Raw genomic sequence first — 19,270 nt, 5'->3', positions numbered from 1 at the left:
CTGTTCCTGAACCAGTCCTGTGGGGCTGGGAGGGACTGATATCTCTATCTTTCTGATACATTCTCTCTCAGTCATTGTTATTGCTGTTATTACTATTATTATTATTTTAATTTAAAAATTTACCCATCCTTGGAACTGTTGCAAATGCAGAAATCCCACTGTCTAGAGCTCAGCACCACCACCAGTTGGTTGTGTTTCCTTAAAGACATTTTTTCTCTAAATCAACATGAATTATCAGAGTGTATTTAAAGAGCAAAAATGAAGTTATTCTTAACATTTTTTTCCTGCAACTTTCTCCTTTTCACGTGACAGTACATTTGACCATCTTATTAGGAAGGCATGTGATCCTGTTCTAAGCTGGTTTAAACTGCATCTGTCCGGTCAGTCCATCTCTGGGTCAGCACTGATGGAAGAATGCTAGCACCACGGGTCGTCCATGCCTTACTGTTTCCGTTGAAACACCTGCAATGACAAGAGGCAGCACTGACCCAGGGACCTGGGCATAGCCTCAAGCACCTGCTGCAACTGCCAGATGTCTTGAAAGGCAGATGTTCTATTTTACAGGTTCATTTTACTTTGTCCTTATCCATCACCAGCTAAAACTGATGGTTTAGGGAAATGCATTCTGTTTATCCAGTGGCTTTGCATACCTAGGGTACACATGGGTCAGAGAGAGCTGCAGGAAGGATCTTGAGGAATATCAGAGTTCTGGATGGGCAGAACTACCCAGATTGATAGCAGATAGAGACTTGTCTCAAGCAGGGGAAGGGGACATCTCACTCTTGGGGGATTGGACCCATGGGATCCCTTCTGGGCCTCGTCTCCTCTTCAGTCTTTTAGTTTATTCTGAAAATTATTGCCATTGGGGATTATCCCTGTAGGGCAATCAACCTACAAGAAGATATCTCTTACCATGCTAATGCCCACTAGATCCTGTGGCCAAATTGTTATTATCATGGAAAGCAGAGGTGTGAGGCCAAGGAGGCCTATTTCATTTTGTAGCTTGTAGGATGATGATAATATCTAGATAATTCTCAAAATATCTAACATTGATAGTGGCTTACTGTGTGCCACATGTCTTCCTTTTATTTGCATTTTACCCTTGAGATTTGGAGAGATTAAATAGCTTGCCTGTACTCAACATAACTAGTAGGTGTTGGAACCTGTGTGTGTGCATGTGTGCACCTGTGCAAGTATGTGCATGTGTGTTCCTCATGTGTATGTACACACACGTGTGTGTGTATGATTTGTGGTGCCGGAGAAAAGCATCTCCTTTTCTCTGCAAAATTATGCTGTGGGTTAGATCCGGGCTATCAGAGAGGAGTATTGAGCATCACAGACTTGGATTGTCTACCTGGTGTGGGTCACACTTTGATGTTTGTGCAAATGCCAGCTGGTTTCAGCCAGTCCAGGTGACATGAAGTCAGAGGGTTGCCTTTCTCTGGAGGGACTTGCATTCCCATCAGTGTTGTCATCTGTCAGCTAAGACAGCTACCTGGTGGAATGGCTTGGTTTCTCTTTGGCCAACATGACTGATGGTGAGCTTTGAAGGTTTGGTGCAAAGTTGGCCAGATCAGAGGCAGTGATAGCCCTGGGAGTCAAGACACATCTGACCCGGGGGTCACTGGGGGATGAAGCTTGCCCGGAGGAGAGTGAGGATGGAGATGGGTCTTGAAACCAAATCATGTGGCTGGAGGCACTGGGGTTGTTCAGTGCAGAAGAAAGGAGGTCCAGGGGACAGGAGGCCTGTCTAGAGTAAAGGGAATTTTGCTGTAGTCCCTGAGGACAACCTGGGTCCGTTAGGTAGGAGTTCTGAGGAAGAACTTGTAAGTTTGTTACCAGGAAGTTAGAGGTGCCGAGTAATAAAGTGGGGTGCCTCAGAGGGGGGTGATGGTGTATGTGGAGATGCTAACGTGTGTCCCAAATGGCTCTCTGATTTGTGCATGGAAAATGGTACCCTCAGGCTGGGTGCCCACCTGCCAGATACATTGTTATGGATGAGGGTTCCTTCCTAGGCTGACAGGTTGGACTCAAAAGGTCTTTTGCAATCTCATCCAACCCTGGGCTTCCAGGCTGCAGGGTAGTTTTGCTCAGAGGCTGCCCGGTGGACTGGTGCAGATCTGTGAGCCTGCAAACCAAGTTGGAGGGTGTATTATTTTGCTAGGGCTGCTGTGAAAAGTACCACAAGCCAGATGACTTAAACAGAGAAAATTTATTGTCTCACAGTTCTGGAGCCAGACATCCAAAATCAAGGTGTCGGCAGGGTTGGCTCCTTCTGAGGGCTGTGAGGGAAGGATCTGTTCCAGGCCCCTCTCCGTGGCACGCTCACGTGGCGTTCTTCCAGTGGGCATGTCTGTCTCCAAATTTCCCCTTTTTGTAAGGACACCAGTCATTTTTGGATTAGGAGCTGCCCTAATGGCCTAACTTGATTACTTCTGTAGAGACCCTGTATCCAAATAAGGTCACATTCTGAAGTACTAGGGGTTAGGACTTCAACAGATAAATTTTAGGGGACACACTTCAACCCATAACAGGGGCAAGCAGCACTCCTGTGAGTCGAGCCCTCGTGACTGTGGGCTGGGTATCCTGGGTGCTGCTGAGGCCCTCTTTGGCTTTTTAAAATTTATGACAGGAGCACTTCTCCCTGGGAGATGTCACAGCAGAATCAGGCTGTGACAACAGGGTGAAAGAGACATCATGTGGCATTAGGTACATTCTCGTTGTTGTGTAACCATCAGCACCATCCATCTCCAGAATGTTTTCATCCTCTCCAACTGAAACTCCATGCCCATTAAGCAGGAACTCTCCATTCCTCGGTCTCCTCATCCCCCAGCAGTCACCATTCTACTCTGTCTGTATGAATTTATTTAATTACTCCAGGCACCTCGTATAAGTGGAATCATACAGTATCTATCTTTTGATGACTGGCTTATTTCACTTAGCATAATGTCCTCAATGTTCATCCATGTTGTAGCATGTGTCAGAATTTCCTTACTTTTTAGGGCTGTATAATATTCTATTCTATGTATATAACACATTTTATTTATTCATTTTATTTTATATATTTATTTAATTAATTTAATTTAATTTAATTTATTCATCCATTGATGGACATTTGGATTGCTTCCACCTTTTGGCTATTGTGAAAAATGCTGCTGTGAACATGGTTTATAGACTTTTTAAAAAAACTTTGTGATTAAACATATAGGTATCTATTATAGAAAAATTTAATATATGGTCAAGTGGAAAGTACCTGCACACCCCAGTCACCACTGTGTGTGTTTTGGCCTCTATCCCTCACTGTATTTTGACCTGTGCATGTGAAATAAGATCATTCTATACTGTTATAGAACCTGAGCCATTGAAAAAGGTTTGAACTCTGAAATTATTCAGTTGCGTCATCGTTTTGAGCAGCCTGGTGGTGAGTGCCTATGATGGGCCAGGCAAAGGCTGCTCTTACCCTCAGAGTCCCTGTGTGAGTGGGACCATCACCCCCATTGCTAACCAGGAGAAACAGGGTCTGAGAATCCCCAGGTCACCTGGCTCTTTCTGCCCCCAACATGGGTTCATAACTGGCCTCTCATCTCCTTCTCTCCTAGGCAAATGTCTGCAGACTACGGCTGACTGTCCCTCCCGAGAATCCAGTTTCTGAGCAAAGTGAAAAGAAGATTGAAAGAAAAGAGCAAGTAAGCTATCTCTGAGGCCGAGCTCTGACTAGTTCTAATCTTTGTACACTCTCGTTTTAACCCCTCTCCCCCGCCGACCTCTCTCCAGGCTGTTCGCAGAGCCTGCCTGTCAGCATCCCCGTTGATGAAAGGCCCTCTCGACCTTGCCACCCCATCTCCCACCTTCCCAGAAGTCAGACTTCTCTGTGCGGCTGGCTCTCCCGGCCTCATGCCCCACCTCTTGTTTCTTGGTGAACACCGGCTTTGTGTTGCCTCAAAGCTATAGGGACACTGGCCTTAGTGACAGATACTGTGGCAAGGAACGTGTTTTTCCTGAAAGAGCCCAGTCCAGTCGAGTCAAAGGGCCCATTGTGAGCTGCCGGTGGGCCCTGAGCCTGCAGTGGAGAGGCTGTCTGGAGAGGAAAGCCAGCAGGCAGCTCTGGGGAGCACTGGCTGAAGGCAGGAGGAGTTCAGGAATTGTGCCACCTGCTGTGCTAAGTGCTGAGCCATGGACATAAGTTGACCTTGTCCTTGCCTTAGAGGAACTTGCAGTTTTTCAGATGAGACAGACATATAAATAAACAACGATGAGGTGGTAGTTCAAGTTGTCAGGATCCAGAGTGTAAGAAGGGATCTGGGAACACGGACAGGAGTAACTGCTTGGGAGTGACATTGAAAGAGGCTTAAAGGATACGTAGGAGGGCCTGCTCACCTTGAGGCCTGTGGTCCTGGGCAAGCCATTTTTCTCAGGTCACAATTCTGGAGCTCCTACTGTATTCTAGGCACTGTGCTAGCCACTGTGAGAATAGCTGCGAACAAAGCTGTAAATAAAAAAATGCCTGTCATTCACGGAACTTATATCCTAGTGGGAGTGAAATGAAGCACAGAGTGGGTAGCCCTGTGGCCGAGCAGTTAAGTTCACTCACTCTGCTTCGGTGGCCCAGGGTTTCGCTGGTTCGGATCCTGGACACGGACCTCAGGCCACAGAACTAGAACATAGCAGAACTAGAAGGACCTACAACTAGAATATACAACTATGTACTGGGGGGTTAGGGAGAAGAAGAAAGAAAAAAAAAGATTGGCAAAAGATATTAGCTCAGGGCCAATCTTAAAAAAATAAAAGTGAAGCACATAGTTTCACAGGGTCTCAGGAAGAGTTTGAATGGAGATAAAAACATTGAGAGAAGGAGATAGGAGTGCCAGGGGGTAGGTAGTACTTACTCTTGTTTGTATATTTTATATAAGTATAAAATAAAACAATAAAATGATGTGAGATAATATGTAAATTTCATAAATGGAATCATGACACAATGACTTATTGAAATACAGGCCTTGCCTTGGAGTTAGCCAATAGTGTGGTCATCCATGAAAAAGACACCTTGTCATTGACTGGTGAATGGTTGGTAATGTCCCTAAATTTACTGTGGGTCTTTGTCTCTCTTTCCCATCTCTTATGCCCTTCTCCCCACTTTCTACCAAGGACAGATGGCTCTCTGTGCTCATGCAGGTGATGAATGACAGGGAAAGGAGGAAGGGAGGAAGGAAAATGAAGTTATGACTAAGCAAGGTGAGAGAATGTAAACTTGCTTCTCTGCTAAAACGAGGGTGAGTCCCACCCAAAGGACGCAGAAAAATGGCTGGTTCCAGGTTGGAGCAGGGAAAGTACAGGGTGAGCCTGGGACATCTCGTGCTAGAAAGCAAAGATGAATGGGGTCCTATCAGAGGACCCAGAAGCCTATTTGAAAGGGCTCTCACTGGCCAAAGTGGGACAATTTGAGCATCAAAAAGAATAATGACAGTAATGAGTTATGACATGTTGAATAATAAAAAGAGACTTGTGAGTATATAATAATAATCAGGGAGAGAGAGAAGGAGAGAAAATAAAAAAGGGAAAGCTCTTCTTTATGGAACATCAGCTGATAAATTTAGAAAATCTCTATTTTGTTACCCCCGGGTTGGCTCATCACTGGATGCAAAAACTAGTTGGTGAAAGATTATTGTGGAAGATTGTATTCAGGAGGTCTCAAAGGATCACCTCACAGATTGCTTACTGATTCTAAAGGGACAGTGGCACAATCTGGCTGTCAATAGTTTAACCAGGTGATCCAGTTTAGCGTCACTGGTAGTGGGACAACCTGATATTATGTGACTTCTGAGGTGATGTGATTAAGAGGTACACAATATTATCCGTGTAACATTCATGGTAAACTTGTTTAACTAAATCTAGTAATAAGGAAACAGAAAAACCCAAAATGTGGGACATTCTCCAAAACAATTGGCCAGAACTCCTCAATAAATTCAATGTTATTTAAAAAAAACAGAGATGAGAATCTGTTGTTGATAAAGGACATCAAATGAGTGAACCTTGATTAGATCTTGGCTCAAAAAATCTGTAAAAGATACATGGGGATTAACTGTACAATTTTGGATATGAACCATGTATTAGATATTATTGAATAAATGTTACTTTTCTTACTTGTGATAATGGTACTTTGGTTATGTAGTTGAGCTATTTTTTCAGTTTCTCTGTAGCTTTGAACATCCTCCAAAGAAGGAGTTTGGGAGTAAAAGCTCATAATCAAACAAAGGGAGCGGGATGGTCAGCCTTCAGCCGCTGGACCCCCTATTGCTAACCAGGATTGAGTGGGGCCGTGTGTTGCTGGGGAGGTGTCCCCTTCTGCCCTCACTGCTCCCTGCCCTGTCTGTCCGTTTTGGAGCTGATCGATTGGTCAGAGAAATGGGCCTGGGCTGTGTCCAGGGGCACGTGGGCAGCTTAGCACACGGGGAAGCAGAAGGAGTACTTTTTTTCTTTGCAGGAAGATTAGCCCTGAACTAAGATCCGCTGCCAATCCTCCTCTTTTTGCTGAGGAAGATTGGCCCTCAGCTAACATCTGTGCCCATCTTCCTCTACTTTATATGTGGGACACCTGCCACAGCATGGCTTGATAAGTGATGCGTAGGTCTGTGCCTAGGATCTGAACTGGCAGACCCTGGGCCACCAAAGCAGAGTGTGCAAACTTAACCCCTGTGCCACTGGGCCGGCCCCCAGAAGGAGTACTTTTAGAAGAGGGGCTCCAAACTGGACTGAGTGACAGGACAGGGGCCATGGTGGCTGTCCCCGTATGCAGGATAGAGGAAGTCGGGGATTGGGGCTTTTGGAGTTTGACCCACGCATCATGCCTGGGAGATGTTTGTGAGGGTTTCTGGTGCTGACATTGGTGCTGTGAGGCACTGAGGGGTGTGTCACCACTAAAGAAGAATCGAGTATTCCCAAAGAAAGAGGCACATGTGTTCTGTGTCAAGCAGGAGTTGGTAACTAAGTTGTGTACCAATTTGCCTATTTGTCTTGAACAGTGCTTTTCAAACTTTTTAAAGCAATAGAACCCTCTTTTTTTTCTTTTTTTAAATCAAAATGTCATCCTGAACTCTCATATAATCCAGGCAAAAGTGGCACTGGTGGCCACAGTCCTCCTGTTCTTCCTGGCATCCTCCTGTGGGTGCCTGAGAACTCCAGGGCTGTGAGGAGCACAGGGCAGAAATGTGGGGCCACAGTATGCGCAGTGATGCTCCTCACACTGGGTGGACCAGGTGTGCAGCCTGAGTGCCGTCTGTGATGTGTTGGTGACTCATTGCAGAAGAATTAGCCTAGAGAGGAGGAGGGAGGAGGAGTGTTTCCCTAGGACTGAAGTCCTTGGGTGGTGGCTGCACTTGAAGGTGATGGTGGTAACTGAGGCTGTTCTGGGTGATTTTGTCACCATATCTTGGCTGCGTTCCTGGGCCTGAGTCACTGGGAGCCAGAGGCCAGGCTAGGGCCACTTCCTCTGATGTACCTTCAGTGTGGCTGCCCCTCCCTGAGACATTGTAGCCCACAAAATTGCAAGGTGCCAAGAACTCTGGATGACCCTCCGTGGTGAGATGACTCTGGTCCATTTGGAGGGAGTTTGCCACGTGCAAAGGCCGGGGGATGGGAGCTGTCTCAGATTTGGAAGCAGGAAGATGTAAATGGCTTATTGGCTTCTGATGAAGCAAAGCTTCTCGGAGAATTTCCAGGGCCCTGTTAGAACTGCAGCCGACTGAGGGCAGGGCTGTGCCTTATTCTTTGACACGATCATGGAAGATGCTTAGTGTGTTTTGAGGACCTGGGATGCTATGGGACAGCTGGCCACACATAGCTGCCACTGCCAGTTGGGCCATTCTTCTGTGCACTGTTCCCAAATCACTGGGGAGAGGAATTACTCACATTGGAGGGGTGTGGCAAATGGTATATTTGGCCCAGCATCATGATGGTGTGTTTGGAGGCGTCTGGAGGCAATTACAACAGAGACAGCATCTTTTTCTGGAGTCATGGGTTCCTGGGGTGGATATGGGAGGCTTCCTGCTCCTTTTAGTCTTTCTCTTACAGAAGATGTCAACTGCCTGAGACTGCTTTCTGCAGGCCACAGATGAGCTCCCAAACATTTAGTTTCTCTGCTGCCCAGTTTCCTCGTCTTTAAAGCAGGCACAATAATACTGGTTGCAATGAGTAAATGAGCTAATATAGGCAAAGGACCCCCCACGGTGTCCAGTTTGTAATGGTGATCAGAGAGGCAGTGACTAAATGCCAAATCACTTCCCTTTGAATGCCAAACCCAGTGCCCCTTGTTCTTTGCTTTTCTCCCTCGGACCCTCCTGGAGTCATTCCCCTTCCTGAAATTGCCTCTCCTCCTCCCTCTTGGGCTGTGCCTGCTGCATCTCTTTTTGATGTTATTATGTCCTCTATAAATCGGAGCATCCTCTGCTCATACCCCCAGGCCTTGCCTCCTGTTTCTGCACAGACCTTACCTGAGAGAACTCATTCTTATTCGACTTAGAGCCGGCTGTCTGGGGAGGGTACTTACCCCACATGTCAGCTCTGCTCTGCTCCTGAGCCCTGTCCTACGCAGGGCCATGTCACTTTTCAGTGTTGTCTACGTGGTCGTATTTTTACATACAAAATACAGATATTTTATTAGTCTCTTACCATTATTTTAGTACTTAAAAATATAAAATTTGGATCATTTACGTGAACAGATATACCCAGAAAGTTCTAGGCTGCATTAAAATTTTGAGCAGAACATAGGTACCCTATCAGAACAAGGACCCCCAGGCATCTTGCATCCCATCTCCTGATTGCCAGTGAGGAAAAGTGTCTTTCTTATACTTGTTCATCAGTGTATTTCTCTCAGGGCCATTTGGGTCCCATCTGCTTCCAGGGACCCTGATGGAGATATCTTGGAAATGGGGCAGAGACACTGGGGGGAACACGAGGAGAGTGTGTGAGAGCTTGAGGGGAGGGGCGGGGGGGCGGGCATGTGCCCTTCACTGGAGTCTGATTCCCAGAGCAGATTCCCTCTGCTCCACTCACCTGATTTCCTCCAGAGCTAAACCCCTTCTCTCCTAGAGCCTGACCCCTCCTTCTCTAGGATAATTCATTTTTACTAGAACCTTCTTCCTCAAACAAGCTACCTGAGAGATTCAGTCCTGGGTCTTCACGCTCTCTCCGATGAAATAGCAAATGAGGACAAAGGGTAGAAGAAGATGATGATCATATCTCTCCTTTTGATTAAAATAACTGTAAGAAAGTAAATGGCAAAATATCAGTATTTTGATTTGGTTCAGTGTGGCACCCCTGGTTGGGCTGCAGGACTCAGACCCTCTTGGCTAGTTGGCTCCTCTTGGGTGAGACTACTCAGCCAACTCAATAGTACCTCCTTTTTTTTTTCCTGTTGGTCTGCCCTCACTGGACAGGTTCACTTATTATCTCCCAAACACGTGGCACTTATTGTCTCTTCAGAACCCTTGCTAAGGCCCTTGCCCATGCCTGGAGTCTCTCCCCAGCCGTCTCGCAGTTTATCGCAGTTTATCCGAGTCTTCCCTGTCTCTCAAGGCCTTGCTGAAGGCCTGCTTCCCCCGAGACCTTCCCTGACTGCCCCGTGCCTCTGTGATCATCCCCTCTGAACTGCAGCCTACCTAGGCTGCCCCGCCACGTGGCCGCCAGCCAGCTGCTGCTAAGCACTCCACATATGTGTGCACACATATTGCTGCAAAATTTGCGTACCCCATATACTTATGCATCTAAACAGACCCATAGAAATGAGAGGGTGTCTTTTTCTTTGTCTCCCTAGAGCCTTGCTCTCTGCCTCGCACATGGTAGGCACTTAGTGAATGACTGTTGGTTATGATGACTCTGTTTCGTGTTGGTTTCCTAGGGTGGCCATAACAAAGGACCACAAACTGGGTGGCTCAAACCACACAAATTTATTGTCTCACCGCTTTGGAGGCTAGAAGACTGGGATTAAGGTGTCAGCAGGGCCCATGGTCTCTCTGAGGGCTCCAGGGAAGAACCCTGCCTTTCCTCTTCCAGCTTCTCGTGGCTCTGGGCAATCCTTGGCTTGTGGCAGCATCACTCGCGTCTTCACATGGCATTCTCCCAGTGTGTGTGTTTGTCCCTGGATCCAAATTTTCTGCTGTTGATAAAGATGTATATAGGATTAGGGCCTGTTAGAGCCAGTCATATAGGATTAGGGCCTACTCTGATGTCCTCATTTTAATTTGATCCTCTCTCTAAATAAGGCCAAATTTTGAGGCACTGGGGGTTAAGACTCCAACATATCTTTATTTACAGGATACAATTCGACCCATAACAAGTTTCTTTATAGACTATCACCTTAAACTGTGTTAATAACTCAGATGAATTAGCCATGGACTTTTATTTATATACTAAAAACCATTACTAATATGGGAGGGGAAATACTAATTAATTTCTGAGCACAGATTTCATGTTGAGAAGTTGATAAGTGTGGAATATAATGTTCATAAAATTGTTGAACATTAAAATTAAAATTGGTAGTAGATAATTTTGAAATTAAACCCCTATAATTTTCAAAGAACTTCATGAACATATGTATCCATTTTCCTATCCAAATCTATATGAAATGTATTCTTAGGTGCACGTGCGCTAAGAAACAGAACCAACACCAGCTATTATAGATGTATCATATTGAATTGGAGTCTTACTGCATAGTTGAACTTTAGAGAATATGATCTGAGCTGTGCTGATTCTGAGTCTGTGTGATGGTGAAATCTTTTGTAAATCGACAAAGTAGTCTGAAGTGGAAAATATTTTCAATAGCTATTAACATTCTGCCATCACAGGGGGCCTTTAGTCCCCTGTGTTTTTAAGAAAGCTGTTTCTCTCTAGGCCTTTGAGAACTCTGAGTGAGAGAGAATAGATTCATGTGTATATATGAAAAGTCAGGAACTTTCATAGCCCAGTGAAATGTTTTGAAGGAGGAAACCCTTGCCATTCTGTTTAATAGTCTCCTTTCCATTAAAAGCCCTGGATGAATAAGCCTGCTGAGTTCTCGTCCTTGGCGTGACTGTTTATACAACATCATGGGCTGTTGCCAGGTGCGGAGTGTGCTGCCATGATTCAGAGCAGGACTGGGTGAGAGTGCGCAGGACTCTGTACCTCTCAGAGATAGCTGCCCCGGAAGGATGGGAAGAGGCCTGGCTTCTAGTCCTGGCTTCCTCACTGACCTGTCAAGTTATCTCTAGAGGCCTCAGTTTCCTCTTCTAACAAATGGAAATGTTAGTCTAGAGCCAGCTTTTTCCCCAATTTCTTTAGCTGTGGAACTCTTTATTCAAACGAATGTATATGTGAAAGCACCATCGGTAAACCAGTGGAAGTGCAGTGGCTCTGGTTTCGGAGTAGGTCAGGGCTGTGTGGGCTGCCCTAGCCGTCTCCGTTCACCCCTCTGCCCACAGCCTTATCAGGTCCTGAGGAGGGGCTGGGATATTGTTCACGATCCCACTGGACTGCACAACTCTTTTCCATTTTCCTAACCTCCTGAGACTTTGTGATGCTCTCTCCGTGAAGAGAAACCAAGGCCAGTTTAGGGGTGAGCATCTAACTGTCAGAGCACATCTGATGACTGTGTTGGGAATAGCAGAAAGACCCAAGAGGAGAGCAGTGGACAGACAGACAGAAGCATCCACACAAACATGTAGAGTTTAGTAGGAACCGAGATACTCAGAAATGTAAAATACTATACCACTAATAATAATAGAATCTACCAGTATGCCCAGCAGCGTACTAGGTGTTTTATGTCTATTACTCCACATGTTCCTTAGAACGACCTTGTGAAATTGGTGGTTATCCCCATTTTGCTGTTCGGCACCCTGAAGCCCAGGGAAGTAAATAACTTGCACAGGGCCATGCAGCTAGTACATGGTGGATTTGCAATTCCAATTCAGGTCTGTGACTCAGCCGAGTTGCCATGGGAAGGTCAGCTTGCACAGTTCTCCTATCAGGGGAGGTCTGTTTAGGATATTTACATTTTATCAGTCAAGGTTATCTAAGGTGTGTGCTGTACTCCCTCTGGGTTCCAGAAGAGCAGTTCCTGATTTTTTTCCCCAGACATTCTTCTCTTTTTCTGTGGGGTTGTTAGGCCTAAGCAGCTCTTGTCTGCTTAGAAGCTGAAAAGCAGTATTTTTAAGAAGTTACCTCCCTCCGCTTGGGATACTGTCATTAGAACTACACTCTCTTTGGGTTTTCTGCTTGGCTAGAAGTTTTTCTTCTCCTTCTCATCTTTAGGTATTCAAAGTGATCAGTCTTTTCCCAAGCATGAGTTTATTTAAAAAGTGGTCTTTATTCAGTCTGTGAGGAAGACAGAAATAACAGATGTGTTAATAAGCCAAAGTTTCCATTTCTCTGAGGAGACGAGGCTGCCCATCACCTTTCTGTTTTTCTCCCAGGCTGTGGAAAGGCCCTTTACACTCAGCTGTAACATTCACTTTGTCACAAGAAGGCAAAACAATGTCAAGTGTGAGTAATGACCAGGGAGCAGTAATTTGCTAAGATGGACACACAGGTCAGACAGGTCAGAGCACATTCCTGAAAGTGACGTCCTCGTCCTCGGCCTGCTTGTGAGATGGATAGGATGCCCAGGGGCCCAGCGCTCAGCTGCTGCCCTCTGGCTGGAAGAAGAGGTCCAAAGCAAGAAGTTTTGGAAATAACTTGGCTTCTAGTTTGCAAGTCATTCAATTCATGTTATGGTCCATCTAAGTCATATTGGCAGCTGGATGTGTGACCAGCTGCCCATCCTGGCCTCTGGGGCCAGGGGCTGGCCGTGGCAGTTTACCACTGTCAGTTTGGATTTATGTTGAACTGGGTTTCTGCTGTTATTCCCTGAGAGCCCTTCCTGACCAAGGGATTTTCTTCTTTGCACAGATCCGTCCTCAGTGTCTAGGATGACCAGATACTCCAAATATTCCGTAATAGACCCAATTCCAAAATTCCATCTTTCTTCCTTCCTTTTGAACGTATTTGTTGAGCATCTGTTTATGCTGATTATCGCGGATAGAGCAGTGAACACAGCGGACACAGTCTCTGCCCCATAGAGCTTATTTTAAGTTCATGTATTCTGATTTAGAGTTGGAAAAATATATAGTCACCTACCACTGCCTCGTATGCTAACTCTCCAAGGGCTGTAAAACCCTCATGGCAGGAATTTAGGCTGAGTTGCTGTTCTGCAGTTTTTCCTTCTTTCTGAGGCACTTGCCGCTAAATATATCTTTAGGGAAACAGCCGCAGCATAAGCCTGTAAGTAAATTTTAAGTGAGGAGTCCCTCGCTGGGAACAGCTTAACTGAGAGATTCTGTATAGGTTTTACTGACTATGCCTGTTGTTAATTCTGTTGCATTTCACAGAGGGACTATGGGATGCCCTTTCAGTGGGTCATCTCCTTTTCCTTTCCTTGGCAATAACTTTCTTTTCATTCTATGCATTTATCAGGGCTTTTGTTTGCAAGGTGTTTTCCCTGGTATTGTTTCATGCCTAGGAGCCTTTTAAAGGCCTAGTGTACATTTTTTTAAAATTTTATTTTTTTAATGCCAAGCAGCATTATGAAGAAGTTTTAAAAAAACTTTTAATTATGGAGAATTTCAAACATATACAAAAGGAGACTGAATCAAGTGATGACTCATTGACCCTTCACCCAGCCCCAACCACCCTCAAGCCGTGGTCAGTCCTGCCCGTCCACACCCACAGCCACTTCCTCTACCCTGTACCCTAGATGTCATAAATATTTAGGCATGTTTCCCTAAAAGATAAAGACTATCTCTTAATATAATCACCATGCTATTATCATGCCTAAAAAATAATGTTTATCTTATTGGGAGATGTTCTAAAGCATATGAGAAGAGAAAAATTCAGCCACACAGTGCCAAACGTATTGGCTCTTCTCTTTTTTTTCTGTGTTCTCTAGTTTTTGAACAGAAGTGTACTGACATTTTGTAAAAATGATAGCTGTCTCGGTTCCTTTGCACTGCTTCTGGACATGGAGTTTCTGATCAGGGCAAACAGCAGCTCCCTGCCCCTCCATCTAAGAGGAACAAAGCTTGGTCTCTTCAGCTGGATCATATGTACATACCGGGGTAATTCCCCAGACCCTCTGCCAACTTCTCAAGCTCCTATTCATTCAGCAAATATTCATTGAGAAACTCATTGCCTGTCCATCACTGTTAGATGCCGGGGATTTTAGTGGAAGAGAAGACAAGGCCCTGGACTTCTTAGAACTTCTGTTGATAGGGGAGCAGACCTTACATGTAAAAGGATACTAATAATCACTCCATTGTGGTTGTGGTTAGTGCTGTAGAGACTTAACCAGTCTGAAGGCTCAGTGAAGACGCCCTTAAGGGAGGGGCATTTCAGCCCAGCAGTGGGCACTGCAGGCAGAGGGAATAGCCTGGGAAATGCCCTAAGGCAGGAAGGAGGTGGGCTGAGAAAGGAACAGAAAGGAGGCAGTGAGGCTGGAATGGGATGGGGGGTGAGGGGGAGATGGAGCGCAGGAGAGAAGAGCCTTCCCTTCCCAGACCCACCTCTTCCCAGGGGCCCTGGACCCGAGAGCCAGGCTCTTGGCTTCCTGGCCCCTGAGGTCTGGGCTGCCACATGGAGATGTGAGTTCCAGTTCCTCTCCCGACTCTCCACTATTTTGAAGGCATTGTAGTCAAGGAAAGAGCCTACATCTGGAGAGACGCAGACAGGCAGTCCTATGCTGCCACCTTGAAAGAACTAATAATAGTTACACAGTAGGGTGAGTGTGAGGATTAAAGAAAATATTGTGTGATAAAATGGCTAGACAACAAATATTTTTCCCCTTCTCTTTCTTAATAAACACTCCTTCCCTTACCTGTCACAGCCCAGCAGCTCCTCTTGCTGCCTCGGGAATCCCATCCTTGTGGAGTGGCCCACGCTGATGGCCCTGCTCCTGGGCACAGTCCTGTGCTGGGCCCTTCCTTGTGAGTCTTTCATTCAGACCCTAACTTTTTGATAATTTTTTAGTTTTAGTTTTTTGAAAATTGGAATAAAAATTATTAATGCAGAAATAATACCTGCGTTTTTGCCAAAAAAAAAAATTCAGCGTGTGAAAGAGCATATAGGAAAAACTGAAATTCCATTTTACTGAGGAAACTGGCGTGAACAGTTTGCATTCCATGTTTCTAGATGTATACACACAAACACATTTTTAAAACATAAAATGGGAATATGAAAATTACTGTTTTTCACTTAATGGATCTTTGATATCTTTCCATATGCGTAACGTTTAGATCCACGACCTGGAGGGCAGTGTTTCACAGAGCTCGTTGTCCTTGGTGTTATTAGTGTTTTCCTCCATCGGTGGTGGTCCTCATCTCCCTGAGTGGCAGGGACTCAGGGTCCTCTGTATCTGGGCACCTGAGCCTTTTCCTGCACGCCAGTCCACCTGTGAAAGTCTTTGCTTTGCAGAAATGCATTCACCCAAGCCTTGCATGGTCATCAGCTTGTTTTTCAGGAACTGGGTGGAGTTGTGACTGAAAGAGCATGTGTTTGTTTCCTGGTATGTGGGGAGTTTCATTAGAGCTTTTCCTCTTCCTAATAAATGTCTGGTAAATCAGGGATATTTCCTCCCAGCTTCTCCCTTCTCCGAGAGCCATGTAACAGCCCAGTCACCTAAACTTAGGTACAAGTTTTGAGAGTTGAATCAGTGCCTGTGGGAGCCAACTGTGAGGGACTCAAGTGGAAGCATTTTCTGGAAGCAAATGCAGCCCCTCATAGCCCATCGCTTCCCAAGTATGTGCAGAAGGGTGGGAAGCAATGGCTGTTTTGTTTCCTTACTTAAAAAAAAAGCTAACATTGTAAACAGAAAAACAGTACAAAAGGGTATGAAGGAAAAATTGGAAGTCATCTTGTTCTCTAGCACCCCTGCCCTACCCTGATGTCCCCTCCTTAGAGGTCATTACTACTAATAATTTGTCATGTATCCTTCTAGACTTTCCTTTGCTTTTATAAATTTTGAATGAGTGGGAACCATAAAGTATTTATTATTCTGCCACAAATGAGTGATTTTAAAATGCAAATTATAGTTTTGTATGTCAAAAATATTTTGCGAGTGCATGGAAGAAATTTATGCAAAGGGTTTAAAAACTGTGGGAGAGCAGAGTTGCTGTTACGGATTTCAGGCTCCTGTACTGGGATGCCCGTGGTATCAGGCCCAGGGAAAATTGGGCAGAGGCCGGTTTGTCTATGAAGTCTCAGTCCCTGGTCTGAATTTTTTTCTTGCCCCTTCCCTTCTGTGTTGTGGAGGCCCCTACTCTGTCCCCCTCCATCTCACAAAGCCTGCAGAGTGGGAAGATGTACTTAGTGTCAGACGGAATTGGGCTCGGATCTACATGTGTGACTATAAGCAAGTTACTTACCCTCTCTGAGCTTCAGTTTCCTCAGCTTTAAAGTAGAGAGGGCATCGCTAGGTCGCGGAGTGGTTGTGAAGATTAAAAGTGCTAAGGAACATTTCCAGCTTATAGTAGGTGCTAACCAAGTGGTAATTTCCTTCTGCTTCTTGAGCCTTTGTTCTATAAAGGCGTGTTCAGATTTGGACATGGTCCCCCTTCCCAAGGGCATTTGCATTTCGGTACTGATCACAACTTTAACTGAAGGAATTTAGGAGCAGGAAGATTCTTTTGGAGACATGTCACACTGCCTCTACCTGGCTTTTCAGAAATATTTTACGAATGGTCACAACAGGTCGTGTACTCACCCCACTTCCTTTCCTCAGAGCTGGCTCCAGGCTCAGTCCGAAACATAGAGGACAATTTGGCTGCCAGGTGGCTGCCCACATTCTTCTGAGTATCTCAACCTCATGCATTTCAGGCCACATCTTTAGTGATGAGGTCGAAGGCATGCAGAGACAGATCTAAGGGAAAAACAGCCGTACCAAGAATGTGAGAGTTCAGACACTTGCTCTTGTTATCAGGGACAACACAAGTCCATCTGGCACCTTTGTGAGAACTGGAAAAAGGCAGCCCCTCTGGGAAGATGGGGCTCTGCAGGTGCACTCCTAGGTGGGTCATGGGGCTTTGGTAGACATTACAGAAAGATGCTCTTCCTCCACTGTAAGTAGGCTCTGCCTATGCCAGGTGCAACTGGGTGAGCAGAGACCAGGCTGGGTTTCTGCCGGCCTCTCTTCCTGCTGCCAGGCACCTCAGTGCTGGGTACCACCTGCCTAGCCATATACGGGGGGCCCATTATTACAGCTATTTCCACAAGGCCTAAAGAGCCATTATTCTTTTCTCTTTTCCTACCTTCTTTTAGTATCCTGACCTAAGCAATGGAGAACCGGCCAGGAAACTTCCTCAGGGCGTTGTCTATGGAGTGGTGCGAAGGTCAGATCAAAATCAGCAGAAGGAAATGGTGGTGTATGGGTGGTCCACCAATCAGCTGAAAGAAGAGATGAACTACATCAAAGATGTGAGTCATTTAAAGATTTCTTTTTCTGGTTTATACGCTTTTTGTAGCATGTAAGAGGGTGGAGTTGGAAGCATTGATGTGAATGTCATAAGGTATTTTTGGAGAATTCTTAGCGTTATCATTTTGGATAGAAATGTTTCTACATATCTTCATCATAATGTTAAGAACACAGATGTAATTCTGCAATGAGAGATAGACTGAACTTCTGCATGTTACTAAGTAAGGAGATTCAGGAGACCAAATGACTTCCTTCTTCCGTTTATGATACACGGTTTTGCTTAAGTGGTTTTACTTATTACACTGGACACTCCTAATGCATGAATTTGGACAGCTGTAGAAATCTGGATGCATTTGACTGCAAGTAATAGAAAAGCCAACTCAAAAAGGAAATTTGTCTCGTATGGGGATAAGTCTAGGGGTAGGTGGGCTCCAGGCAGAGCACATCCAGGCTCCAGTTCCACTTCTCTGAATTTCTCTTGGTTCTGACCTCCTTCAGCTTCAGGCTCATGGCATCATCTGAAAATACGATGGTGTCTGGAGGAAGAAGAGAGGCCGCTCCTCTCTGGTTACTTTTTAGAGACCCTCCATTAGTCTTCTCCCTCTGTCTCATTGGCCGGGACTGAGTCACGTGCTCAAATCTGTCACTGGCAAGGGGAATGGGGTGACTATGACTGGTTCACTTGGGTTGAAATGGATGCTGGGAAGTCAGCCACAATAGATTTTGTCCAACCCAGGCCAATTAATGCCATTTCTTTGTATTTAATATTAACGTTTCTTGTCTTTTTAACTACATGCTCTTTTGAGAAAATTTGGAAAATACAAAAATGTATGAAGAAGAAAACAAAATCACCCATGATTCTACCATGCAACCAGAGCAGTTAACATTTTGCAGCATTTCCTTCTAAATTTTTCATTTCTTTTTATCTGTCTACCTACCTGCCTGCCATCTATGTATCTATCTAGCTACATTTTTTTTTTTGGTTCTTTTGGTCTCCCTAGATTGACCAGTGACCCTGTTGACCAAACTAGAGTGATTATTAGATAGGAAATGAGCTTCTCTGACACTGAGGGCCCCCAAACACTGACCTGTGGACTAGGAAGTGCTGGTGAGAAGCAGGGGCAGAGTGGGGCAGTGAAGTACCCCAAGGACCTTGGCTCAAGGTCAAGCTCTGTGTTTGCCCAGCCAAACATTTGCTCTTTCTGGGCTTGTTTTCTTATGTATAGAGTGTGTAGATTGTGACTCTGAGGTCAAAACCTCCAGCTCTGTGACTCCATTTTATTCGGTGGGTTTGTAGATAGGACAGAAAGTCATATTGTCAGCTTTTGCATGGGTCAAAAATAATAAATGCATTGACTAACTTCTTCAATGTGTCTTGAAAGATTTGGATACTTGTATAATTATAAGAAGTAAAAAATAATCGTGTTTTGATTAAAAAAATAATAATTGCTTAACAGAGAAAATGAAGAAAAGCCAAAAAAGCTACACACATACACAAATGCTCAGGATATGTGTCAAATCCCCAGTCATCCTACCCTCCAAATATAATTTTTTAGCCATTCAGTGTATCTCATTCCTAATTTTCTTGTATAGGAGCAGCTTGAATATTCCTAGTTTCCTGTGTTTTTCTCATGAAAATACTTAGTCCTTCCTCATTTATATGCCCCAGGTAACATGGCACTGCTGCAGACGTAAACCTTCTAAGCAGAGTGGAGAGTTGCAAATTGCCCAAGACAAAGAAAGCAGGTTCTGGCTCGTCAGGAATCAGGAATGACATGTGCCCAGGTCATAGGAGTGGTTCTG

At 45.1% G+C, this 19,270-nt stretch overlaps 1 protein-coding gene and 1 long non-coding RNA gene across 5 annotated transcripts in view; one reads left to right on the top strand and one right to left on the bottom strand.

Moving 5' to 3' along the window:
* The window catches only part of MYZAP (myocardial zonula adherens protein), a 101,687-nt gene that overhangs the window by 18,640 nt on the left and 63,777 nt on the right, over positions 1–19,270 (top strand). For all 4 annotated transcript variants that reach the window (XM_070579082.1, XM_008529089.2, XM_008529090.2 and 1 more), the window contains exons 2-3: positions 3,600–3,686; positions 17,314–17,469. In XM_070579082.1, the coding sequence (XP_070435183.1) occupies positions 3,600–3,686; positions 17,314–17,469 (243 nt within the window). The remainder of the gene's footprint in view (positions 1–3,599; positions 3,687–17,313; positions 17,470–19,270) is intronic.
* Positions 8,657–16,915, bottom strand: LOC139076517 (uncharacterized). Its single transcript, XR_011528222.1, has 3 exons — positions 16,760–16,915; positions 9,954–10,150; positions 8,657–9,255 (listed from the first exon to the last, which is right to left on the bottom strand). It is a non-coding gene; the product is annotated as an uncharacterized lncRNA (long non-coding RNA).

This window comes from Equus przewalskii, chromosome 1, assembly GCF_037783145.1.
Source record: "Equus przewalskii isolate Varuska chromosome 1, EquPr2, whole genome shotgun sequence".
In the NCBI taxonomy this organism is placed as follows: Eukaryota; Metazoa; Chordata; class Mammalia; order Perissodactyla; family Equidae; genus Equus; species Equus przewalskii.
Note: the sequence above shows the minus strand (reverse complement) of the source record. Positions and strands in the feature narration are given on the sequence as shown.